Raw genomic sequence first — 26,167 nt, forward strand, 5'->3', positions numbered from 1 at the left:
CTGTACAACTTCCTTATCTGGCTGCTCTGATCAACAGGTTTTCTTTCCCTGACGGACCTTGACAAAATTTTCGAGTCCAACAGCAACTTTTCTTTCAATGCCACCTGAGAGAGGGCTGTGGGGATTTGTGGCCACTTCTTCATAGCAGGGGATTTGTCAAAGTGAATCAGATCTGGAGTCACTGAGAGGGAATTAATGTGAAATGCCTTGATGTTGGCTTTGCAGTTGCTTTAATAGGCATAACTGCACTATTAAACTGATCAGCCTGTGTTTAGCTGTTATTTGTATTTCAGGGGAATAAATGTTTTTCTTTAGGAAGGGTGAATTCTACAGAGTAAAAGAGCTATTACAAACCTCCCAAATGCCTCAGCAATAACAAAGTGACAACTCACAGCCTGAAATCCATACTCCTTGTGCTGTGGTAGTGCCTCAAAGTCCTGTTTCACCCTCTTCCCTGTGTCCTCTTCTTCACCCCAGGAGAATTTTCAAACTATCTCTGAAACAATGGTGCTGCTCACACACCTTCCACTCTCCCAGGCTGCTTCAAGCCCCATCCAACCTGGCCTCGGACACTTCCAGGGATGGGTTAGCCATCCTGTGCCAGGGCCTCAGCACGCTCTGAGATGGGGATCTAGAGGAAGTTGCACCCTGGACTATTCTGGTATAAACTCTGGTGTAAAACTCTGGTATAGACATGAGCTGGCTGCACCCTTGGGTTGGAGTTTGTGTGCTAAAGTGTGCAGGAAAAGCCATTTTCTGATAACTTTGTAGGTCTCCTTTGCTCAAGGGTGAGAGCAGCCAGCCCATTCAGCTGCACGAGCAGGGAGCTGTGGGCTGTGGTTGGTTTTGGCTGTGCTGCAGTGGGTCAGGAAGGTGTCAGGATGGTGGTGGGGAGGACACCTCTGCTGCTCATACTCCTCCAATGCCCAGAGTCCAGCAACAGGGAGGCTCTTGTAACATCCTTGGATCCTCTGAGTCCTCTTTGTGGTGGGCAGTGGGTTAAAAAACCTTTAACCTCTCCTACAAAGTGAGAGTAGAATCATACCTGGGGGAGAGGGCTTGAAGCTGAGACAGAACAACCCAGCTGAAATATATTTCTTGCTCTGGGGAATTTTTTGTAGGGGTTTTTTGTGCATTTTTCCCCCTCCCTTTCCTCTTGGCTCTATCTTTCAAATTGCAGCTCATGAAGATTTGTCACAGGTCAGGAAGACTTAAGCCATGATTTGCAGAAGATGAATGGAATTTTAAAATCAATTTAGTGGTCCCCAGTGTCAGTGGGGTGCCAATCACCATAGGCTGGCACTGCCCAGTTCCTCTGCTGCTATCATTAGGAGGCGAGAGCAGCATTCATTACAGAGAGGCTGAGCCTGGCTGCCTGCTAATGGAATTGAGCTGCCTGACCTTAATGTGTGCCTGATATTTAATTTGAAATTTCTGTGGACACCAGCAGGCTGCATCAGAAACAATACAGGCCCAGCAAGGCAAAGCCTTTGCACTGAGAAGACAGCAAAGTAAATTAAATTTGGTAATTAGTAAAAAATCCTTGGGGCCTAGAGGTCACATGTGGAAGAGAAAAAAATGTGTATTTTTCTTGCCACTTGGCAGCTGGACAGGTTCCTGGTAGGATCTTGTGTGCTGCAGGGAGGAGTGTGGTGCGCTTTGTTTGTCCTGGACTGGTGGGAAATTTTGGGATGCTCTCGGCCCCACTCGGATGGGCCCCTCAAAATGAGAAAGGGATTGAGGGGCTGGAGCGTGTCCAGGACAGGGAACGGAGCTGGGAAGGGGCTGGAGCCCCAGGAGAGGCTGAGGGAGCTGGGCAGGGGCTGAGCCTGGAGCAAAGGAGGCTCAGGGGGGCCCTTGTGGCTCTGCACAGCTCCTGACAGGAGGGGACAGCCGGGGGGGTCGGGCTGTGCTCCAGGGAACAGGGACAGGAGCAGAGGGAACGGCCTCAGGCTGGGCATGGGGAGGCTCAGGTTGGACATCAGGGAAAATCCCTCCATGGAAATGCTTGTCCAGCCCTCGCACAGCTGCCCAGGGCAGTAGTGGAGTCCTGGAGGGTTTAAAACCATGTGGATGTGGCATCTGGGGACATGGGTCAGTGGTGGCCTTGGCAGTGCTGAGGGAATGGTTGCCTCAGTGACCTTAGACGGCTTTTCCAACCCAAATGATTCTGTGTTTCCACCCTCACAAACATCACCATCCCCCTCCTGGTCTATTTGAGGTGTTCAGGGTCTGTCACCCCAAGGCCCTCACCCCTGGGGCCTCTCCTGATGCACCCATCACCTCATGGCCCCTCGTGGTGCCTCACGGCCCCTCATGGCACCTCACGGCACCTCATGGCACCTCATGGTGCCTCATGGCGCCTCATGGCCCCCCATGGTACCTCATGGTGCCTCATGGTGCCTCATGGCACTTCATGGCACCTCATGGCACCTTCCTCCCAGCAGTGTGGCTCCCTGTCCTCACCATCTGGCCTCGGGGCTGTGTCCTGTGAAAATCCATGTTTGCCAGAGTGGATTTAGGATGTGGTCTCCCCTCATCCTCAGTGCCTGCTTGCAGGCCTTGCTCCATGAGGCCTGCAGGCAGCAGATGCATTGGATATGACACACCTGGATCTGCTTTGAGGTCCTTCCTTGGGGAGGTTGTCCACAGCTAGGAACATCTGTGCATCTGGGTGACAAGGTAGGCTGGCTGGAGGAAGTTTTCTTCTCCTCCTGTGGGATTCTCAAGACACACAAACCTCTGCCTTTTTCTCTGGCTTTGGGCTTCAGCTGGGCCCCAGCACTGACAAGTTTCTGCCCTGCAAGTGCCAAAGATAACAGGTATGAGTAGGTCTGCAGCGACCACAGCCAGGTTTGTTGCCTGTTCCCCTCTCTTCCCTTTCCCCCTTGGAGCAGCAGGACAGGCAGGGTTCTCAGCATATGGTCCTTGCCAGAACAAAATAAAGCTGGAGAGTGAGCCATTCCAGCTGTTTGGCTCCTCAGTCTGGAGCAGATGAAGGTGTCTCTCTGGGGCCAGGAGGAAGGAAGCTCTGGGCTGGCACAAGGCCAGATAAAATATTCCTGGTATTCTATTTGGATGTTAGGAAAAAAATTCTTCTCTTATAGGGTTGCTCAGGGAAGTAGTCGAGTCACCATCCCTGAAAGTGTCCAAAAAAAGGACACTTGGGGACTGTGGCACCTGGGCACATGGTTTAGTGGTGGGCTTGGCAGTGCTGGGGTAATGGTTGGACTCCATGATCTTAGAGGTCTTTTCCAACCTAAACAATTCCATGACTCTACAAAAGATCAGATTGCTATTTCCTAAACGCCTCAGGAGATCTAGGGCTATGACACTGTAATAGGTCCTTTGGGAAGGAAATCTCTCCATAAGAAGCAGGGGTGAGATAAATGGATAAAAGCTGAGCTGATAAAAGCTGAGCTGTTAAAAGCTGAGCTATCTTATGTCTGTAAATGTGCTGCCCACCTCTGTGGGGCTGACCCAGTGCCCTCCAGATGCATCTTCCCACTCCTGGTTGTGTGTGTCCATGGTTTGCAGGGCAGAAAATTGCCTGCTGCTGGGAAAAAAAGAGCACATGTAAGGCAAAAATAGGGTATCTAGGCTGTTCCTGGTAGAAACTCAGCCCTGCTGGTGCTTGGGTCACCTTACAAGCAGTGGTAACACACTTATTGTCATATTGTCACATATTGTCACCCTGGGAGGGGGATACCTGAAAATCATGGAATCATGGAATGGTTTTGGAAGGGAACTTAAAGCTTATTTAGTTCCAGCCCCTGCCACAGGCAGGGACACCTTCCACCAGGCCAGTTTACTCAAAGCCTCATCAAGCCTGCCCTTGGACATGAGGGGATGAACAGAAAATGCTCTGCAGGCCTGTGGGAGGCCTTGGCTGGTCAAAGGGGGAAAAGTGGCTTTGATCCTCAAAGCATCAGCAAAAGGGAGCGGGAAGGGAACAGCATGGCAGCAGCCTGCCCTTGTACAAACATTTTTCCATGGGACACAGAAGGGGGAATCTGGCCCTGGATCCACTACCCACCCACTGGTTCTGCTGGCCAGGACAGCTCTGCCCTCTGCCCCATCCCCATCATCTCTGTAAAACAGGGTGCAGCCACCAGCCCTGGTTCTCACTGCACTTTGCCACCCTCGCTCTGTGCCATTTAACCAGAGAAACAGCTAATTTGTGTGTGCTGTGGTTTGCCATGGCATGAAAAGCCTGCAGAGGAACCGAAATCAAACAAATTTCAGATGGTCTCTCAAATGAAGCTGAAAGGTCACAACAGTATCAAGCTGGAGGTTGCGTGTGGTGCTGCAAGCCTCTGCTAAATATCAGCCAGAGATTAGTCCATCCTCTCTGAAAGGCCAAGAGCCACACAGGCTCTGAGTTCCTCCTGCCACACATCCAGGCTCGCAGCATCTAAAAATGGCACATTTTTAGATGTGGAAGAGAGACACAACTTCAGGGACAGAAAATTCAAGGGAGAGCGTCAGGCCGGGGAGGTGTGTGAAACTGAGTTTGGAAAATCCTTAGATATCTTTTTTTTTTTCCCTCGAAGACAAAAGGGACTTGTAGATCATGTGCTAGTGCTAATTAAGCTGGCCCTGTGCCGAGCATTGTCATGGCAGTTTAATCAGCAGCTGTGAAAGGGAGCGCTGTCCCTCTGCCAGCCTCCAGCCCCGGCTCTGGGGACGGCAAGGGGCATCTCTCTGCTAGGTATATCAACCCATCCTGCATCTGTTTGACAGTCTTTTGAAGGTCTTTTAGAGGCTTCATCTGACATCAGAGTTGTCAGTACAGGAGCTGTGCCAGCCAGGAATTTCATCTGGGAAAAGCAGTGTCAAACATCAGTTTAACCGGGGGTCAGGCGCTCGAGGAAAGAGCTCAGCAGGGCTGCAGGCTTCTCCCCAAGGCCACCGACCTTCTCCTCATAGCACTGCTCTAATTTAATGGCAAATCCCTTGGCTCTGTCAGGGGTGGATGGTCTCACTTCATTCATTCCACCACCATCCAGTTTCTGCTGCCTTATACTGGGTCCCCCATGAACTCCAGAGAGTCAAGACCTGGAGTTCGAGGAGCAGCTGAGCCTCACACCTACTAAACGCACCAAAAGCCCATTTGAGAAACCCTGCTAGCATGAAATAACCCAATGGTATTAGAGGAATATCCTCTGATATGTGGTGGGTAGTGATTATTCCTGAAAACCTGTGGATGGAAGCATCGGTTAAAATAAAAAGTGCCTGGTGCCCAGGGTGCAGAAATGCCACAGCATCCCACCTTCCTCCCACCGTGTGACAGCTCATGGGCTCCAGTCATTGCCACTCTTTGTATTTATGGGGCACTTAACCAGCTCCTTAAACAACAATTTGCAGGTTTTTCTTCACCCTTTAACAAAAACCTCTTATTTTGTTGTCTCTGTTAAGAGCACTGCCTGCAGCCCTGAGAGTCAAATTTTTTCTAAATGTCAATTTCATTTCTCAACAGCAAGGCTGGCTTTGGAAAACAAGATAATGGTGGCAACCTGGTGCTATTAATGGAATATAGCAAGGGGGTTTTGCTGGTCCAGCAGGGCAGAGGGCTGTGCAGCCCCCCCTGTACCTGCTGTGCTTTCTGGTTATGCTGAATGGCAGCGTGGAGATTTCCAAGGGAATAAAAACAACATCCACGTGAGAGAGGAAAAATGTTTCTGTCTGAGCAGGCTCGGCTAAACCACTGTCAGGAATGCTAAAAATCATAGTGGGAGGTCAGCTCAGGTCCTGGAAGGGCACGCAGCGGGAGGATGCAGCTCCTTGGAAGGAAATGGTAAAGGGAGATACACTCATCTGCCATTGCATTTGCAACCCTGCCTCAAGGTGAGTTGGGATGACCTGGTTTGGCTTGTCTTCTGGTGAGAAGAATGTTTTCTCCTAGCAGCTTCCCCCCCTCCCCAGTCCTCCCCATCCCATGAGGTGCCCAGCCATGGGGTTGGTGCAGGGCGAGGATGTTGGACCCAGAGCAGTTTCCCACCCTGTGATGCTCGGTTTGGCTCTGCCTGAGCTGATTTTATGGAGAGCAGACTGCTGGAAGTCGTGTTTAGCTCAAAGGAGGGAGCAGACTTAGCTGACAGGGCCCCTTTCCTCCTCGCCTGCTCATTCCTCATGAAGCCTCATGCTTTGCTTTGTGTGGGTCTCCCTTGTCACCCAGTTTGGTTCATCCTGGATTTGTTGGTAGCCCCTGTGTCTTTAATGTGTGCATGAATAGGTCTTTTGGCTCTGCAACAGCTTTTCTGTTTGAGGTGGCTGGGTCTGCTTTCTCAGACGAGTTCAATTACTCAATTGACTTTAATTTTAAAATAAAAAATAAAAGGCATTCATTGATGGCAAGCACAGGGAGCGCAGACCCACTGCTGTGTCTTTCCTGCAGAGAGACTGAAGCCAGCTTGCATGGATTTGCACAGACATTCCTGGCATGAGCCTGATGTTGAGCAAACGCTTCCCAAGCGTGGAGCATGCCTGGTGCTTCCTCCAAAGACCCAGCTGTGGGATCTGGGTTATGTCTCCTGTGAATGAGGGGTGGGGAGGCCTCGCTGTGGCTGGAGGTAGCTTCGGATCACAGAGTCGCAGGGTGGTTTGGGTTTCCTCCCTCCTTCCCAAGAAAGAGAATGTGGGCCTGAGAGGATGGAAGGGATTGTCCAGCGTGGAGAGGAGAGGAAAAGACCCTGGGGACACCTCATCACAGAACAACCTGAAGCTCAGCCAGTTCCAACCCCCTGCCCTGGGCAGGGACACCTTCCACTATCCCAGATGGCTCTAAGCCCCTTCCAACCTGGCCTTGGACACTCTCAGGGATCCAGGGGCAGCCACAGCTGCTCTGGGCACACTGGGCCAGAACCTCCCCACCCTCACAGCCGGCAATTCCTTCATAATATCTACCCTACATCTGACTTCTTCCAGCTTAAACCATTCCCCCTTGTCCCGTCCCTCCATCCCTTTCCAAAATCACTCTCCAGCTCTCCTGGAGCCCCTTTAGGCTCTGGAAAAAAGCACTCTAAGGTCTCTAGGCTGCTGTGAGGATGCAGGGCTGCATTTTGTCCACCAAAAACTTTCCCCAAAAAGTGCAGCAGGCTGATGCTTCTTCCTTGGGTGTGGCTGCTGTGTCCTGGCAGAGTCGTTCCACATGGGTGACCTCTTCTCCCGGGAGCTTTGTAAGGTGGCTCGTGGCTGGCATTTCTGAGGACAGATGTCCCAAAACGTACCTGTGTACTGGGGGGTTTTTCTTTCCATCCACCACTCCCCCATGCTGTGAGTCAGCCCGCTCCTCTGTGAATCCGTTCCCTATGGGAGCCATCCTGCTCCTCCTGGAGACCACCTGCACGCAGGGCTGACAGCAGCCTGGCTCCTGCTGGGACAAGGGGTGGTGCCTGCCTTGCTTGCAGACACAAAATTCCCTCTCCTAGAGGCAAGACTGCACTGGATCTGCTGGGATCTGGGGAGGCTGAGCCTCGGGATAAGTGCGTGGGGAGGCTCTGTCCATGCTGCTGGGTTGCAAGCTGGGCATTGAGATAGAGAATTTGGGGGGAATCTTTCCAATTGTGCAGAATTGCCTTCAGCCCTCCTTCCCAGGAAAGGGGGATGTGGGTCTGAGGGGATGATAGGAAGGGGTTGTCCAGCATGGAGAGGAAAAGGTTCTGGGGACACCTCATTGCAGCCTCTCAGTGCCCAAAAGGGTGCTGATATTAAAGAGGGAGAAGGACTTTTTACATAGGATTTTTTACAGACCAAGGGGGAAAGATTGTAAACTATAAGAAGAGGGATTTACATTGAGTATTAGGAAGAAATTCTTCCCTGTGAGGGTGAGGAGGCCAGAGGAGCTGGTCAGAGCAGCTGGCCAGAGGTTTCCCAGAGCAGCTGTGGCTGCCCCATCCCTGGCAGTGTCCAAGGCCAGGCTGGATAGGGCTTGGAGCAGCCTGGGACAGTGGAAGTGTCCCTGGCAGTAGGGCTGGAACAAGATGTCACTTTAAATGTCCCTTCCAACCCAAACCATTCTGGGATTTCTATGAAATCTGCAGAATCCTCCTTGGACTGTGTTGCATGTCTCTGACCCATTATCAGCCCAGCTCCCCATACCAGTGCAAGCTTCTCATTCCTTGAATCCCCCCGTCCTTCTGTGAAAAAATCCCAGCCCCACAGATAACAAATCACTCGGCGGTGGCACCATCTGGACAGTGGCCCAGTGTCCCACTGGGGAACCTCCTCTGACTGGAGCTGACCATATGAACAAAATCACTATTTCTCTCTGCTCCAGCTGAGGCGGACTTTTGAAGGGCAGCCAAGTCCTCAGGCTGGGGGTTTGGGGCGTTTCCTTGGCTTTTGGCCACTGGGAAGTAGCTGGAGTAGGTAGAGTACAGCCTGAGTTTGGAGTAAATCCCAAAGTGCTGAAATCCTGGCGGGTTGCTGATGAAAACCAGTGCTCGCCCAAGGGCTGGGCAGAGAGTGCTGGGATGCAATAATTGCTGAACTCCAGAGAAATGTGAGGTCACAGAGGCACAGTTAAAACAGCCATGCATCCTCAAAAATATTGCTGCTATTGGTTAAAGGGTTCGTGGAATTTTGCTGTGTTTTAGCTCTCACAGAACTTCGGGCTTAATGTGCCAAAAATAGAATAATCCAAAGCACCCCCAGAACACTGGGGCTGCAATGATGGCACTGCAATCAATCCTATTAAAAGTGGATGTAAAAAAAGCAAAAGATTTGAGAAATGACATTGTTGGCTGTCTGCATCTGAAAAAAAAAGCCTGCCATTACTCAGTATAATCTACTTTTCCAAAATTATTGGAAGGTAGGAAAAAAAAATCCCACACATTTTTCTTTTCCCATTTTACACATTTAAGCCAAAATGAAAAATAGCTTATGAGATTTAAGCTATTTATTATCAAATAAAACTGCATCTGGGCCATGTGTTTCTGCGCCAAGTTTTGGCACTGTGAGAGCACAAATGCTGAGAGTTATGAGCCCCTCAAAAGTGAGGTTGATGGTGGAAACATTGACTTAGTCCTAATTCTCTCAGGGACGACGAGTCCAAAGCTGGTTGTAGGGAATTGAGATGCTGGCTGTGACATGGAGCTATATCTGCAGCATCCTGTGGGGTTGTGTGCAGCCCTGTGGGATGCTCTTGATGGAATAAATAGAAACCAATTTTTGATAACACCTGGGGGGGACAGCTGGAGCTGTGCCAGGGAGGTTTAGGTTGGGTATCAGGGAAAGGCTCTTCCCCAGAGGGTGCTGGCCCTGCCCAGGCTCCCCAGGGATGGGCACAGAGGCTGCCAGAGCTCCAGGAGACATTGATCTCAGGGATGCTCAGGGTGGATTGCTGGGGGCCTGTGCAGGGCAGAAGCTGACTGGGTGATCCTGGTGGGTCCCTTCCAGCTCAGGGTGTTCTGTGATTCTATGATGGAATAAGCAGGAATGTAATTCCTCTTCCCATTGTGGTGGAAAATCCCTTGCACTCAGTCTCCTCTGGCTTCAGAGGGAGGGGGAAATACTCACAGTGGGTGGATTTCCATGCTGGAAGGGACAGCTGTTGTCACCTTCTCCATCCGACATCCCAAAATTAATCCCTGTGCAAGTAGGGGGGTGTCCTTTAGGAAACCAACCAGCCCTGGTGCTGAGGAAGGGATTTTGGCTGTGGGCAGGTGGTTTCCAGGCTGTGCCTGCTGCAGGCCAGACCTGGCCTCTGGGTTTTGTCAGGCTCATTGCCTGCCTGATGAGGACAAACCTCATCCTGCCCAGCTCACATGTGGCAGCATTTTAGGCTCTGCTCAGCCATGGTTCTACCTTTGCTGGTTCTGATGTGGAATCACAGGTCTCCTGCAGCGCCTCCCTCTACGGTGGATGCTTGGGCTCCTCTCCAAGCCTCCTTCCCAGCTTTGGCATCAATCTGAGGCGCTTATTGCTCCCAAGGAACCCCACCTCCTGCTTTTTATATAGCAAACATTTGTGCCTTCAGATGCTGCTGGGGCTCTGGGAGCTCATGGTTTGCTGATTACCAAAATTCACTTTCCCTCAGATAGCCTGACACCTGCAAATAGCACCTGTACAGGTTTTTTTGATGGATGACTTTACATTTAGCTGTATAAAATACATTTTTTTTTTTGGTGTTTGGTTAGAGTTTTCCTTTATATGTTATTACAGCAGGGCTTAGCAGCACTAACTCATGCCAGGACCTCATGCAGAAATGTAAAGTAAGAGCTATTTCCACATCAAGGAACTGACGTTTCCCTTGTACTTTAAACACAGCTCTGTCTCTCCTGGAGTGACATGTACCTATAAAGTTTGGGATATTAAATTTAATAGGGAACAGGCTTCCAGGATCTTTGATTTTTAGCCACAGACTTCTTATTCACGGAGCATAAAAGGGGAATTGCCAGGACACAGCGTGGCAGGACTCACAGTAGCTGGGGTTTTCCCAAACCTGAGTTCAAGTCAGTTCAGTGCAGAGGACTGCTGAGCTGCCCTGACCTGTGCCAGCATCCACTGCACCTCTCACAGCTCCACACCAGCCTTGGACCCTGAGCCCAGATGCTGCCCTGGGTGCAAGCAGGTGACTCAAACCAGAGCACACTGATGGTCTGAACTCCAAAATCCTTTAGGCTGATTAAATGAAGCGGTCCAGTGGGGACAAGGAACTTGCAGGGGCTCCACAGGTGCAGTCATTCCCCCACTGTGCTTTGGATGTGGGGCTGAGCTCTTGAGCTCAGGATGGGGACTTAAGAGTGGTTTGCAGGGGATTTGCTAGCGTTGTTCTGGCACTGCACCCAGCACACCCACCTCCTAGGAGCAGTCTGCTCTCTCTTAAGAGATAATCCTCATTTTTTCTTTTTGTACCTTAGCAGTTGTGAGAGGCTCCTGTATTCTGTGTAATGTCACTTGAAAGAGGAACCAGCTGCTGAGCTTTCACTGCCTTCTGGGGTGAGGAGGGACATTTTGTGGTGTGGCTTCTGAGCCATCTGTAAAAACTCAAGGGGGACTACACATTATACTGTCTTCCCTGAGTGTCAGGTGCTGCACAAGTTACCCTCCTGGCACGCTAAGGGTTTCATGCAGGCTGGTAAATCCCCTACCTGATATGGGATTACAGGATTTAAGATAAAGCCCAGAGGGTGACCTGAAACATGCCATCGTCAACCAATCCCTTTGCAAGGGGGTGTCCCATGTCCTGACTCCCTGCCAAAATCTTCTGGCTTAGGGGCTGATTTGCCAGAGAGCCAGGAAAGAAGAAAGGCTGGGCTGCCAAACATCTCCCATCCAAACTGATGTGCTGTTCCTAGAAATGCTGAGATATTCCACCTGTCTCCCAAACCTGCTCCCCTCCCCACAAACCACTGCCACTCACCCTGCACTCTGTGGACATGATGGATGGGAATCTCCCAGCCCTGGGATTAAGATGCAGATAAATAAATCCTCCAGAAAAACCCAGCTGGTTATTACAGTCCCATTTGAAACAAGGGGTGTGTGGGTGGAGAATTAATGCGTGCAAAACAGAGGCGGATGGGGACTGATGTAGAATAACCCGCCCAGAGCAGCCTCCTCTGTGTTTCCAGGGTAGGTTTCAAAGTCTGTTCCAATCTGTCCCTGGAGGGGAGGTTTAAAGCAGGTCAGGCAAACAATGCCTTCCAAAAAATGGAATCTCTCCCCTGTTTGCTGATAGTGGGAGAACAGGATGGAAAGCCTTCCCTGGAAACCCCTTTGTGGGGATACAACATGTGTGGGAGAGGAAAGGGCCAAGACCACCACACAGGTCCTCACCCAAAAGCTGCTGTGGAGGGAGGGGATGTGGAGGCTGGCACAGGATTGGGGTGCTGTGGTTTCCAGGGCTGTGGATGATCCCAGGATCCCGAGTGCCCATGGGGCATGGCCATACACAGGGACTCTGCTCCTGCCTGAGCCCCTCCTGTGTGTGCTGGGCTGGTGCTCAGCTCCTGCAGGGGTGAGACCAGAGGTGATCACAAAACCTTTTGCTTAAACATGGATCAGAGTCAGCTGAGGGCATTGGCTCTTCCCACTGACTCCCTCTCTGGGTTAAAGCTCCATGAGGAGTTCAGACCCCTAAGGTTTGGCAGTTTTTGGATGGGGCTGTCACAGCATTAAGAAGCTCCATGAACAATGCAGAGCAGCCCCCAAGACCCTGCCAGGCCCTTGCAATGTCTGGCTGGATTTTTTTTCCCCCCATGGCTTTGGCTTTTTGCCTGTTTCTGGATGTCCCGCATATCATTACTGGTAGGAGGGAGCTGCTGCAAACCTCCCTGGCCAGTCATTAGGAGCAGTTAAGAGTGTTTTTAAGGCAGGTGTTGAGTACTTCCAAATGCCTGGGGAAGGCTTTGGACACTGTGAAAGCAAGGAAACATTGGAAACACAAGTATTGAATTTCCTTTTCCAAACAACTGGCTGCAGCCTATCACTGCCTGTCAAAGTTGAAGGCACAAGTCAGCACGTTTTTGCATTCCCAAGGGCAGAGATAGGGATTGCTCCAAATGCATCCCCATTGCAGGGAGAGCCAAGTAATAGGCTGCTGTCATGCCAGGATTTTTTATTCCTTATTTTTAAATACAGGAATTCCTTCCCCTGGTTAATTACCACGTTTCCAGGTTGGGGATTCATTCACATGGACGTATCACCGTGCCAGCAATATAAAACCACAAAAGTTGAGCTTTATTGGCTCCCTTGGCCAAAGGGGACTCAGACCTACTCTACTTCCTTTTCGACATTTTTATTTTTTAATTTGAGATAACTGGCCAGACCCTGGAGAGGAGCCTTTGAGCCCAGATGTCTTTCCACAAATTGGGAACACTCAAACTTTTTTTTGGTATTTTCCAATGCAGAGCAGTGCAGAACAGGCTTGGGTTGCACGCAGGATGGAATGGTGGTGAGGGAGAAGGGGTGGCTGAGCACACAGAGTTGGGCTGATGGGCGAAGTTCAGGTACCAGCCAAACCTTCTCTGCCCTTGGAATTGCTGGAATTTTGCTTGGACATAAGCCCTGCAGCCCAAAAAAGCCTGTGGGACCTGCAGCGTGGCTCCTGCTTTTAGTATGGGAGTTGTGGTCAAGTGATTCCTATCAGTTGTTCGTTCCCCAGCACCTTCCGACCCAACAGGAAGGAGAAACATTATTTAAAGCACCATTCTCAGAGGGGCTTTTCAACACCTCCGAAGCCAAATTTCCTCCAGGGCTTGCTCCTGGCAGGTGGGCAGGGCTGAGCCTAAACCCAGGAGAAACAGGGCAACCTGGGGAGAATTTGCTGCTCTGGGTGAGAAACGGCATGCCAGGCTGTAGAAACATCATGCCATCCCTCCAGACATTCCAGAGCCTGGGAGGAGAGGAATGAAACTGGGACCACTAAATCCCAGAAAACGTTTTCTCCCAGTGCAATGTGGCTTTTTTTTTTTTTTTTCTTCTTTTAATGTGATGATCCAAATCTCAAATACACCCTCGAATTCAACACTGAGAATAAGGCTATAATTAAAACACAGTGAGAAGTATAAAAGCAAAAAGACAGCTTTAAGTGTAGCAACGCTGCTGAAGTGTTTCTCCTTCCTCCTTGGAAAATATTGCTGGATTCAACACGTTGCTGTGAAACATCAGCTTCAACAAAACTTTTTTTCCCCACTGAAGCCAGTGGGAAAGAGTTGCAGGAAAAAAACTCTCATCCAGTGCTGTATAAACAGCTGTCTCCCTCCTGTGATGGGTCCAGGCTGCCTGGCTGTATCCCATCCCTCATTCTTGCTGGTTCCCATCCCCAGCACTCAGCACCTCTTCGGTCTTGGTGTAAATAGAGGTGGGGGGTCGGAACTAGATGATCTTTAAGTCCCTTCCAACCCTTAACTATCTATGATTTTGTGTAAATATGCTGATTAACGCTGGTCACTGCCAGCTGTAAATCACAAAATCACTGCTTATCCTGAGTTGGAAGGGACCCATAGGGATCACTGAGTCCAGCTCTGAGCCCTGTGCTGAACTGCCCTAAGAATCAGACCATGTGCTGGGTGTTGATTTTTTTGTGGAATGCTGAGCTTAGGCCCTGGTAGGGTCCCACCTTATCTTTTTTTTTGGTGTATTGATGCTGCACGTGGTTTCCCTGTGTGGTGTGCAGGGGAGGGGATGCTGTGCTCTGTGTTAGGCACCTTGAGCCACACCAGCTTGTGTCACAGCAATTAATGAGAGGCTTCATTAGTGCGAGAGGATGTTGACTGGGGGCTGTACAAGCAGGCAGGGGCACTGTGCAGGCTCTGAGGTCTGTGTTTTTGAGGATTTTGGGAAAAGCTCAGCTGTGTTCTGCCTGCACAGAGGCACAGTGCAAAGAGGGCGGCTGTGACTACCAAAGAATTAATCGGCACTGGGGAGCCCATCTGAGCCCCTTTCCCCTGAATTCCTTTGAAGCACTTTTCCATCAGGTGTGAAAGACTCTGAGCAGGAGATGATAAACCTCCAGAACCTCAAGCTGGCACCCAGGACACAAATATGCTCCACCAGCCACCACACACCAGCCTTTCATCCTGACTCCTTGCTGGCACAGCACCACCTCAACAAGTAAATAAGGCAAATTTAAATAGTCTTTATCCATTTATTGCATCTCCCAGCCACAGATTTGGGGGTCCTTTACCACTTCCCTGGCACTAGACCAGTGGGATGGCAGGCTGTACCCTGGAGCTGGCAGCCCATTATTTTTAGCATGGTTTTTGGCTTCTTGCATCTTGCCCCAGCAGAGCAGCAAAGCAGGTCAAGTGTCTAAAAAACAAGTAATATAAGGAGTGGCTGAGGGAGCTGGGAAGGGGCTGAGCCTGGAGCAAAGGAGGCTCAGGGGGGCCCTTGTGGCTCTGCACAGCTCCTGACAGGAGGGGACAGCCGGGGGGGTCGGGCTGTGCTCCAGGGAACAGGGACAAGACAAGGAAAAAGGTGCCAGAGGAGGTTCAGACAGGATATTAGAATTTTTCTTTGTCGCTGCTGGAGTGGGTCAGGCATTGGAATAAGTTGCTCAGGGAGGTGGAACCATCACCATCTCTGGAAGTGTCTGAGAGGTGTCTGGATGTGACATTTGGAATGGTTATGTGTGGTGCTGGGTTAATGCGTGGACCCAGTGATCCTGATGGTCTTTTTCAGCCTTGACTGGATTCTGTGATTCTCAGTTTCACTGGATGAAATGAGAAAGCTGTTGGCAAAGGTGCTGAAAGTGAGACAGATTCCTTCCTGCCTGATAGATTTCACTTAAATTCTTTCCTCTTCCTTCATCCTCACCCTGAAGTCAGCTGTCCTGTAACAGCAGTGAGACAACATCTCCCTCTGCCAGACCACTCAACCTTTATGCAGCTGAATACCTTTAATTTGGTCTGGGGGGTTATCTATTTCATGTTTTATTTTCCATGGCAGGAGGGTTGTAACTAGGTGATCTTTAGGGTCCCTTCCAACCCAAGCCATTCAATTGTTCTGTGATTGTCACACCACGTTTCCTATCAGTAAGTGAATTTTCACTGATTTAATAAGGGTATGGTCACAAACAATTTGAAGGCATTAACATGTGTGTGATGACACCAGGAAATTAGGGGCTTGTTTGTAGACACAGTGCAAGTCCCCTGTGGTGTCCTTCTCCATGTGCCACGTGGAGCTGGAGCTGCTCCCATGATTTTGGCCTTTACTCACTGCATGCTGTCAGGGCCCATGCAAACTTCCCACCGTGTTGCTGGCTCCGAGGGGAATTTTAATGCACATCCAGGGAAGGGAGCTGCAGGCTCCTGGGCTGGTAAAAGCCTGGCAGGCTCTCCTGGTGCTCAGAGAGGCACCACAAGGGCTCCTGTTGAGGGGCTTATTTGCCTGCCCAGTGCAGGACGAGGGGTCACAGGGGGTCTAATCAGGAAAAAGTGGGTGAGACAACCAGGCTCCATCCCCCAGCTTGGCTGATTAAACAACAGCTCGTCCTCAGCTGTAAAAGCTGTCAGTGAGTGAAGCCAGGGCTCTCCAGGAGCTGCCACCTCCCTCTGCCACGATGGGACCTGGATGTGAACCAGCCCCAGACTCCCTGACACCCCCAGCCCCTACGTGCAGACCACAGGGGCCTCAACGAGCAGTCCAGGTTGCCTTACCCGGGGGAGATATTCACATGCTTTGCAGGTAGCTTAACAGCATGAGGCAGATTTTGTTTTTCCCTCGAAGGCGGCTGGGCTCCCTGGCTGCAGCTGTCTGCTCGAGACACCTATCCCAGCTCCTTTGTCCCTTACCAGGAGCCTGATTGCATTGAGTGCTATAGCCTGAGGAAGGGAGGTGGAAATAAATAGTTCTGCTTTCTGGGTTTTTTCTTTTCTAAAAGCCTGTAGCATCCCCTGTCTGGCTGCAGGGATTACCCAGAGGCTTTGCATCTCAGAGATGGGTCAGTGTTGGACTGAGCACACAGATCCCTTGAGCCTTTCAGGTTGAAATACTGGTGGGTGGATAAATATGCATGTGCCTAGATGAAGTCAAACCCTGACTGATGCTAAAGGAGAATCCCCAGTGGCAGAATCACCTAGGACCAGACCAGTGTATTTCTGTGACTCAACGTCACTTACCAACCTGCCAAAATTTATAATTCACAGGGTTCACCCGGGGGTGCAAAGGGACCGTTCCTGCTAATGAAAAAATGTCTGTGCTGCTTTGGATAATGTATGGAAACAATAAATATAACTGTAGAACAGAGGGAGAAAAGGAAAAAACCCCTAAGCAGCAGCAGTGGAAGTGAGAAAGAGGTGGTGAGGGGGATGTGCTGAGTTTCCCTGCGAGTTTCTGCTGCGCTCGACGCCTGTGAGAGCGAAGGGTGGAAATGGCAGCGAGCAGCCAAGCAGGTTCAGCTGTCCACAGGCCTGCATCATCTGTTGCTTTCTAAAAACTAATTTGTACCTTCCTCAGTCTGAGGCTGAAGGCTGTGATGCTTCCAGCTGAGTGTTTTGGGTGCTTTGTAGATTGTTGTTCAGCAGCCTTCCCTGTGGGCTGGTGGAGGATTGTCTGCACAGTGCAGGTGGGGATGTGGTTTGGCAGGGGGATTGGCACGGCTGGGTTGGACTTTATGATCTGAGAGGGCTTTTCCAATCCAAACGATTCTATTATTGTATTTTATGGTGCTAAATTATTCTGTGAGGCTGCGGCATCAAGGAGGTGATTTTGCCCCTCTGCCACACTCAGGTGAGAGCTGCCTCCAGCTCTGGGGTGCCCAGCACAGCAAGGACAGGGATCTGTTGGAGCCAGTCCAGAGAAAGCCACTAAGATTATCAGATAGAGATGGACCACCTCTGCTATGAATAAATGCTGAGAGAATAGGGATTGTTCAGCCTGGGAATGAGAAGGCTTTGGAATGACCTCATTCCCTTCCAGTTACTGAAGGGAACCTGCAGGAAAGACAGGGCAAGAGCCTGGTGTGACAGGACAAGTGGGAATGGCTTCAAATTGAAAGAAAGTTGGTTTCGATTAGATATTAGGAGGAAATTCTTTCCTGTGAGGGTGGTGAGGCCCTGGCATGCGTTGCACAGAGAAGCTGTGGGGGCTCCATCCCTGGCAGCGTCCAAGGCCAGGCTGGATGGGGCTTGGAACAACCTGGGATAGTGGAAGATGTCCCTGCCTATGGCAGGGGATTGGAACTAGACGACCTTCAAAGACTTCTTCCAGCCCAAACCATTCTGTGATTGTGTGATTGTGTGATTGTGTGATTGCAGACCTGGGTATCTGTGGGGTGTACTGCAGGCTGTAGAGACCCAGAGCAGTGGGTATCACACAGACCCAGCTCCATAGCAGGTTTTCAGTATCGCAGTGTGAAGCTGCAGCTTCACAGCAGCAGAGGAGAGCCAGGCCAGCTGGGGCAGCCACTGACCACACTCATGGTCTGTCAGTGGCAGGAATCACCCAAGTACTGATCCTCCACCTGTTGACCCCTGGTGCTGAACTTGGCTTTAGGATGTGATCAAAGGAGCTGAGAGGGACTGGAAGCAGCAACCAGCAGAGCATTGCACAAGGCAGGGAGATGTTGGTGGTGGTCACCCAAAGGCATCCCTGGCTATATGGCCCTACACCACCACAAAATGCCACAGCCTCTTTTGGGTCAGACTTGTCGCCAGTTAGGCCAGAGAACCACCCAGCTCTCTTTCCCACCCCACAGACAGCCTGGCTGGCCCAAGACATGATTCATTTCTCCAGCAGATCCTGTCTCAGTATCCATGTATTATCACAAATTCTGAGGCTTGCAAAGCACCTTATAGAGCTGGATTATCTAGATTCAGGCATTAGCTATCTCTGTGGCTTAGCTGAGCATAAGGCAACAAGTGCTGTCCAGGCTGGGAGCTTAGGTGGGTGTGTGGGCATCAGGGGGCATTTTGAGGACATTTGGCCTCAACCTGTGAAAGGAAAACTGCCCAAAACTGGAGCAAATAATCACCTGCTTTGCTGACAGAGATGTGATGCATTGCTCATCTCAGAGCTGCTGATCTGATGTTGCTCTGAGCTGTCATCATCTGCTACAGCAACAGCATTTAAATGAAAGGAAGCACCATCAGGACAACAAAATGGTTTTTGGCTGGTGGGCAGCCTGACAGTATCCCAGGTAAAACAGTTCTCTACAGCTCCAGACAGGGGCAGCTGGAATTACTCAAGGCACCAGGAGCATGCCAGTGAGCCTCATGGAAGGGGCTGGTTGTCTCATTCCAACCAGCAGGTTGGGCACAGCAAACGGTGTTTCCAGGCTGGCCTTGGGTCAAAAGCCTCTCTAGGGCTGGTGAGGACTTTATTTTGCCTCTGTGGACTTCCCTGAAAATCTTCCCTAGAGATATTAAAGAGCTGGACAAAATCCTGAGTAATGTGTTCTAGGGACCCTGCCTAAGCAGGAGGAACGGACTAGGTGAACTCTGGTGGTCCTTTCAACCTTAATTCTGGGATTTTGTGATTGTCTCCTGGGCTGGAGAAGGCAAGTGTTTGGACATGGAGGGTAAGCCATAAAAACATCCAAAGATCTGGCTAATCTCTCTTCCTCCAAAATCCAAGTAACCCAATGGAGGAGGAGAATCCTTCTATGGTATGGGGACAAAAACTTGAGTTCATTAAGCTGAAAGAAAGTCTCTGCCTTGCTGTTTCCAGAGCTACATTGCCTTCATGTGGGCGCTACTGGGCAGGTGATGGGGAACTAGGATCCTGGAGCATGATAGGCACACTTTGCATCCTCATTGTCTTTGCTGTGGATGTGTGCCCAAAGCTTGGCTAATGGAAGTGTCAGCTCTGCCCTTGCAGTGGGGAGTGAAAACAAAAGCTGGAATGTGGTATCAGGACTCGGTTTTAGTCATGGATTAGTCTCTGCTGTGGCAGACATTGCTATCCAGGCAAAAAGCAGATTAAATCTGTGAGTTCAATTTTCTTGCAGTATCTTATGGGCAATGCTTATGCTTGTTGGTGTCAATGCAAGTGTGATCTAGGACCACACTTGTGGCTTGGAAAAGAGGGAGAAGACTTTGTGCTAGCAAAGTAATCACTAACAGAACTTCTGGATCTCCACAACCCCCTGAAAGCAGGGGGCAGCCAGGTGGGGATTGGGCTCTGCCCCCAGGGAACAAGGGATGGGATGAGAGGAAACAGCCTTGAACTGTTCCAGGAGAGGTTTAGGTTGAATATTGGGAAAAATTTCTTCACAGAAAGTGTGGTCTGGCTCTGGGGTAGGCATTCAGGGAAGTGGTGGAGTCCTCACTTCTGGAAGTGTTCAATAGTCATGTGAATGTGGCACTTGGGGGCAAGGGTTGAACACCACGACTCTGGGTTAATGAACTCTCTGATCCTAGAGAACTCTTCCAACCTTAACAATACTGTGATTCCCTGACACTGCTAGCATGTGAACCTCTGTGGAATTCAAAGGGATGAGTGCCTGCTCTTGGTGTTGATTGTGGTGAGCTACCTGGACAAGGATGCTCAGCTCATGTTTGCAGGGTGACACTGCATTTACCTTGTGTACACCAGACCAAAACATGGGCTGGGAAAGCAACCCCCACCAGGGCCTTTTGCATCTAGATGCAATGAGCAGGAGAAGGCAAACTCAAAAATAACTAACTTTAAAATGTAATCTTCTGTTTTGAGCTGTTATTTGTTTGCCAGGGCTTTCTGAGGCTCACCAGCACCCTGCTTAGTGAGGACTGGCTCTTTGTTTTGCAGACTGGCTTGGTTATGCCAGCAGTGTAATTGGATAACTGCTAATAAGCATAGGATTGCTGAAGTATTCCCCAAAGTCTTTGCTTTGCTGTAAAAATCCTCATCAGCAATTGGATTAGTTGAAGAGAATGAACAATTACTACGTAGGGTAATGTGTTATGTTAAGACAAATTGATGGGTTTTATTTAATCATATGGTCTCGGTCACATCTTGACGGTGTTATTCCAATGAAGAGAAATGCATCACTGCACCAGTAGGCACTAGCAAAAAATACTGAAAAATGCTTTATTTAATTAATTAGTTCCTACAGATAAGGCTAATTGACTCTGTACCAGAACAAAATGAGTTAGGCTTTTGCTTTCAGATAGGTTAGCTCTGTGTATCTTCCTGCACACATACCACAGATAAAGTTTGTGTGTTCTGGACCTTGGGAAAGTGCATGACTGAGTTCCTCTCAAGGACTCTCTTTGTATGAGAAGCAAAATCCAAATCAAAACCGTGACCAGCTGATCTGCCCACCTGGTGCTCTCTAGTTCACCATGGCTCTGGCATCAAAGGCCCTCCAGAGATTTAACTGAATTAAGGGTTCCCACAACTCAGTAAAAGCTGGGAATCAAGGGCTGAGGCTACACCAGGCATCGAGAGACAAGAGAGTCACAGGAGATGAGAGACAGGCTTTCTCTGCTTCACTTACATGCTAGAGAATGTGTCCCAGGAAATGTGGGGGAGTCTCGCTGGGTTTCACTGTCTGGTATGGCCCTAAGGCATTTTTGTCTGGAATTCAGCTGAACCTCAGTGTGGTGGCACAGGTTGGAGTGTTGGTGTGTGCAGAGGGTGTGACATTTTCACCTGCTCTCATACCTTGTCTCCAGGCCTGCACAATGGCTCACCTGTGACCTGCTGCAGCCTGGGAGAGCACATGGCCATCAGAGGCTGAGCAATTCATCATGAGTTCCTCACAGCAGCCAAGAGGCTTCTCCTCACAATTCCCTCCAGGAATGGGCCAGGGAAGTGCAGGATCCCCATTATTATGTAGCCTTTACCTCTTTGTGGTGAATTTGGGCCAGGCCACCAGCAACAAATACAGCTTGCAGGGAAACAGGGTATGTGAGTGGCTCTTTGGCCTGGGTTTGCAGCTCTGTCATTGAGGAGCAGCAGGTCTGATCCCACCACCTCTGGCTTTAATTAATATCGTGGCCGAATCATGCCGTTATCTGACAGCAGGGGAAATTATCACCTCAAGAAGCACTGCTGTGGGTGGCACATATTGTGTAACCTGCTCTCTCTCGGAGGGGCACTGTGGAGGATTAGTTTGCATTTAAGAGGTGCTGTGTGTAATTATGCACAGTTTTGCAAACCTATCCATTTCTGACAGGCCCTCTCCTGTTGTTTCTCCTGCTGGCATCTGGCTTGCTCAGGACTCCCTGAGCTGCTGTGATGGACTGGCCCTGCCTGCCAGGGAGATGTGAGGCATTTGGGTGAAGAAGGCATGATGTACATGCTTGTGCTTTGGGATGAAATACTTTCTCTTGGTGCTGTTGTTCTGGGATGTTTTGTACCATTCACAAAGATTAAAACAGAAAGAAGAAGATGGGGTGCTCAAAATACTGTAAAAAGGCAGGTGTCCCATTCTGAGGCTATCCTTAGCAAAGAGGCATCTCTAATAACCTCACTCGAGTCCCATCCCTCATTTCTGAATTGACTCTTTCCCCAGTTAAAGAGCCAGAAGTTTTGCATAGTGCCTGTAAATGCTCCAGGAATGTAGGAATTAACAGACCAGACTGGGCCTAGGGCCTGTCCAAGCGGGGATCTTGAGCAAGGTGCAAGCCAGTGCCAGATGTTTTGCAAAACGCCTCCACTATGGATATCTCTCACACCTCATTTCTCCCTCATTCCCATCAGCTTCATGGCTGGTCCCATAGCATTCCATGTTGTGTTTCCAGCAGCTGCTCTCTCCCTGCTTGCAGCCCATGAGGACGGGTTGTTGCAGGATCTCAGCAAACACACAGGGCCTCCATCCCTGCTCTCAGAGGGGGAAGTTGTCTCACTCACGTCCTGAAGTCAGTGTGAGGAAGATTTTTAGAGCAGAGATTATTTCCTTGCCTATGAGACAGTTTTAGAGAGGCAAGGAAATGACTTGCAGGAAAAGTCTGCAATTCAGGGAAAACACTCAAAACTTGTGTGAGACAATATATAGAACCTAAATATTTTAGAAAACGGGTTTTGTTGTTTATTTCCCTTTCTAGAGTGTTTGAGTCTATATCATAGAATGGTTTGTATTGGAAAGGACCTTTAAAAGTCATCTAGTCCAACCCCACAGCCATGGGCAGGGACGTCTCTCACCTAGACAAAGTTGCTCCAAAACTCATCCAACCTGGCCTCAAACACTTCCAAAGAGGATGCATCCATGTCTTTTTTGGGAAATCTGTGCCAGGGCCTCACCCCCCCCAGCACAAAAAATGTCTTCCTCGTATCTAGGCTAAGTCTCCTCTCTTTTTGTTTAAAACCGTCACTCCCTTTTCTATCTCCAAAGGCTCTATTAAGACTTTTTTTTCCTTTTCTGTTTTAGACAGGAAAGCCAAAACAAGCTCAAAGCAGTTTTCATCAGCATACACTTCAACTTGGAGCCAAAACAGGACTTTGAACCCAAACCTATGTTTTGGCTCCAGCATTTTCTTGGATAAGAAACACCATTAGTCAAAACTAGCACTTTTTCTTGTAATCAGCTTTAACTTGTTCCCTTTTACTTGTGTTTTTTTTACAAACCTTTTGCAAGCGGAGAGCTGTTTGTCCAACTCTTTTCCTGGGTGGTGCTCTGCCCTGATCACTGCTTGCCCCTATGACCTCTGTGTACGGTTATTTATTGTTGTGGTGTTGTTGTGGGTCTCAGGACAAGGTGGGAAATGAGAATTGACTCCCAAGTACTCAGAAGGTTGATTTATTATTTTTGATATTATAGTATATGATATATGATATATGATATACGATATATGAGATATGAGATATGATATGATATATGATATGATACGATATGATACGATACGATATGATATGATATGATATTATATTATTTTATATGAAAATTATATACTAAAACTGTTCTAAAGAAAGAGAAAGGAGACATCAGAAGGTTAGCCAAGAATGATAATAAAAACCCGTGACAGACTCAGAGAGCCCGACACAGCTGCGATTGGCCATTAATTAAAAACTATTCACATGTTGGGTAAGCAATTCTCCAAATCACATTCCAAAGGAGCAAAACACGGAGAAGCTGAAGCTTCTTAGGAGAAAAAAGCTGAAGCTTCTCAGGAGGAAACATCCCGGCGGAGAGATTTTTCAGAAAATACATCAGTGACCGCCACGCTCTTCTCTTCCAGGTGCTCCCTTTCAAAGGTCTCAGCATCCCCATGCTACCTCCTGCCGTCACTTCCACCTGGGTCCCCAGCCTCAGCTCTCGGCCGATTTCGCCCTGCCTCACGCGGTGCAGCCGCAGCCGGGGCTGGCTCCCCACATGGCCCCCGCGCACCAGCACAGCGGCGCCCTGCACCAGCCCCTGCCGCCCGTGCCCGCCCTGCCCTTCCAGGACGTGGCCGGGCCCTCCTTCCTACCTCAGGCGCTTCACCAGCAATACCTCCTCCAGCAGCAGCTCCTCGAGGCGCAGCACCGCCGGCTCATGCCCCATCCCAGGTAAGGGCATCCCCAAGGATGTGGAGAGGCCGCGCTGACCGCGCATTGCCTGCGGAGCCACAGCCGCGCTGGTGGGGTTGGGTTTTCGTCTCCAGCTCACCTGTGTGCGCTGAAAATGCATCCACCTGAAGGGCAGGCTGCACCTGAAGGTGCGCCCTTCCTGTGGGGATCCCGCTGCGCCCGTCTGGTGTGTCCCATTATTGTCACTCCTGGGAGAATCACGGTGGTGTTGCTGGGGGCCTTTCCAGTCTCTGCGTGCGTGAGCTGCATCCTCACAGCTGCTGTTTCAAACCCGTGCATGCCCACCTGCCTCATCAGGTCATACACATGGAGGTCGTGCTGCTCAGGGCTGCTCAGGGTTTCTGTCTCTGTGAGGGAATGATGCCACTGACCTGCAGCACACTCTGTCACAGAGAGCATCCTAAATCCACACTGAGCTGATAAACACAGAGAGAATTGCTGTAACTCAGCAGAGATGGAAATGGATGCCTGGCCTTGTCTTGATTGTGTTTCTCGAGAGAGGAGTGATTTTTTTTGGAAACATATGGAAGCTATTTGTGGGTTGTACCCATGGATCAAGAATCAGAGGATGAGACTTTGCAATGATGCTTCATTTGGAAAGAATGCTATGGATAGAAAACCCTTTCTTTTCATGTCCTTTCTGTCTGAAAATTGTGTGTTCTTCTCATCATCGTTTTGTTATGCATAAACTGGATTTTAGGTGGATTTAATGATTAGCTAATAATTGGGTAGCAAGTATGTTCCAGGCTGAGAAATTGATGATACAAGTGTTTATCTCTTAGTCATAAGCTGAATTCAAACAAAAGCACAGAACACAATTCCATGCAGAACCTGCTTTGGTAAATGCTGTCAGTGTTGTATTTGCAAGTGGGCTGTAGTGTAGAAGAAGGCAGGAACCTCTTGCCCAGTCCCAGTGCTTGTGTCTGAAAGCTGCAGTGGAGCAGGATATCAGAACCCTTACAGGCGTGGGGCAGGAGGTCCCAGTAATGGGAATATGAGTTATGCCTTTGAGAGTGAAGCTCTGAACTGAGGCTGCATGAAAAGTTATTTACCTGGCAGTCTCCCCTGCTCCATTTGCCCTAGTTTTTTTCCTGAAGACTTTCTTTCTGATGGTTCTACTGGTCAGCAAGCAAAGGGTAGGAGCCTGTCTGTAATGCAAATCCTGCTTGTGCATCCTCCCTGTCTCTTGCCAAATGTGGACACTGATCCAGCAGCACACGCTCTTCCCCTGAGTAGTTCAAACAAGCAATAATCATGAGACTCAAATCCCTAGAAAAACCTTGCTGTATTTTCTAGCACTTTCTTTTCCCTGCCTGCAATGGCAGCAGAGCAGAGGGAGAAGGACCTGGAACCCAGCCTGGCCTGTCCATCATCCAAAGAAATGTTGGCAAAGGCCAGTGAGGGTAAATTCTGCTTTCAGTCACTCTTGAGTAATCTGGTTATGAATGAGGTTCCCCAGGAGTTTATGGACTGCACAGGAGACGAGACAACCTGCAGCTTCTTTATGATGATGGATCACAGCTGGAGCAGGGGCACGTTTTACTTTGTGTGTTGTTTATGGGGCTGACTGCAGCAGAAAAGGAAATAGTGCAAACTGCACAGAGCTGCTGAGAAGTTTTTTGGCTTCCCTTCCTTCTCTGCACATTGCCAGCAAATAGCATCTCCTGCAAACTGAGCATATGTGGGTGCCACAGGGCCTGAGAGTGGATTGCTCTGTGATGGCCGTGAGGGAACAACAGCCCTGGGTTCCCCTTCCACTTACACCTGCCTGGAGTGCTTGGCTTTGGACACCTGTCCACAAGCCCAGCCTTTGGGGGCTGCCCGTGGGTGCCTGGCAGGAACTGCAGTGCCCAGGTGTGCCTGACCCTGCCTGTTGCTGCTCTCCTCCCGCAGGCGGGCCCAAGAGCGCATATCTGTCCAGCCTCACCGCCTACACCCCAGCTTCGACTTCAGCCACCAACTGCAGACTCCACAACCCATAGGCCCCCAGCCCAGGTATCTGGCAGAGGGCACGGACTGGTGAGTGATCCCCATTTCACTGCTGCACCCAATGAGGTGTTTAAAAAGTCCTGGGAAGGCTGCGGGTTTTGGGGAATGCTACCAGGGATCGTGGTGTTGGCGATAGCTAAGGAGCCAGCTCAGTGGTTATGGTGTGGAGAGAGTGCAATGGGAAAACTCATCTCTGACAGGTCTGTGAGAGTGTGAAAGCGAAAGCCTCCTGTATAAACAAATCATTGGATCATTTAGGTTGGAAAAGCTTTCTAAGACTGTGAAGACCAACCATTCCTCA

General features: G+C 49.8%; 1 protein-coding gene across 1 annotated transcript in view; it reads left to right on the forward strand.

Annotated features, from left to right (window-relative positions):
- ARK2C (arkadia (RNF111) C-terminal like ring finger ubiquitin ligase 2C) overlaps positions 1-26,167 on the forward strand; it is a 51,305-nt gene that overhangs the window by 16,290 nt on the left and 8,848 nt on the right. The window contains exons 2-3 of the mRNA XM_059492789.1: positions 23,547-23,856; positions 25,771-25,896. Coding sequence (XP_059348772.1) covers positions 23,547-23,856; positions 25,771-25,896 — 436 coding nt within the window. The remainder of the gene's footprint in view (positions 1-23,546; positions 23,857-25,770; positions 25,897-26,167) is intronic.

The sequence above is a fragment of the Ammospiza nelsoni genome, chromosome Z, assembly GCF_027579445.1.
Source record: "Ammospiza nelsoni isolate bAmmNel1 chromosome Z, bAmmNel1.pri, whole genome shotgun sequence".
In the NCBI taxonomy this organism is placed as follows: Eukaryota; Metazoa; Chordata; class Aves; order Passeriformes; family Passerellidae; genus Ammospiza; species Ammospiza nelsoni.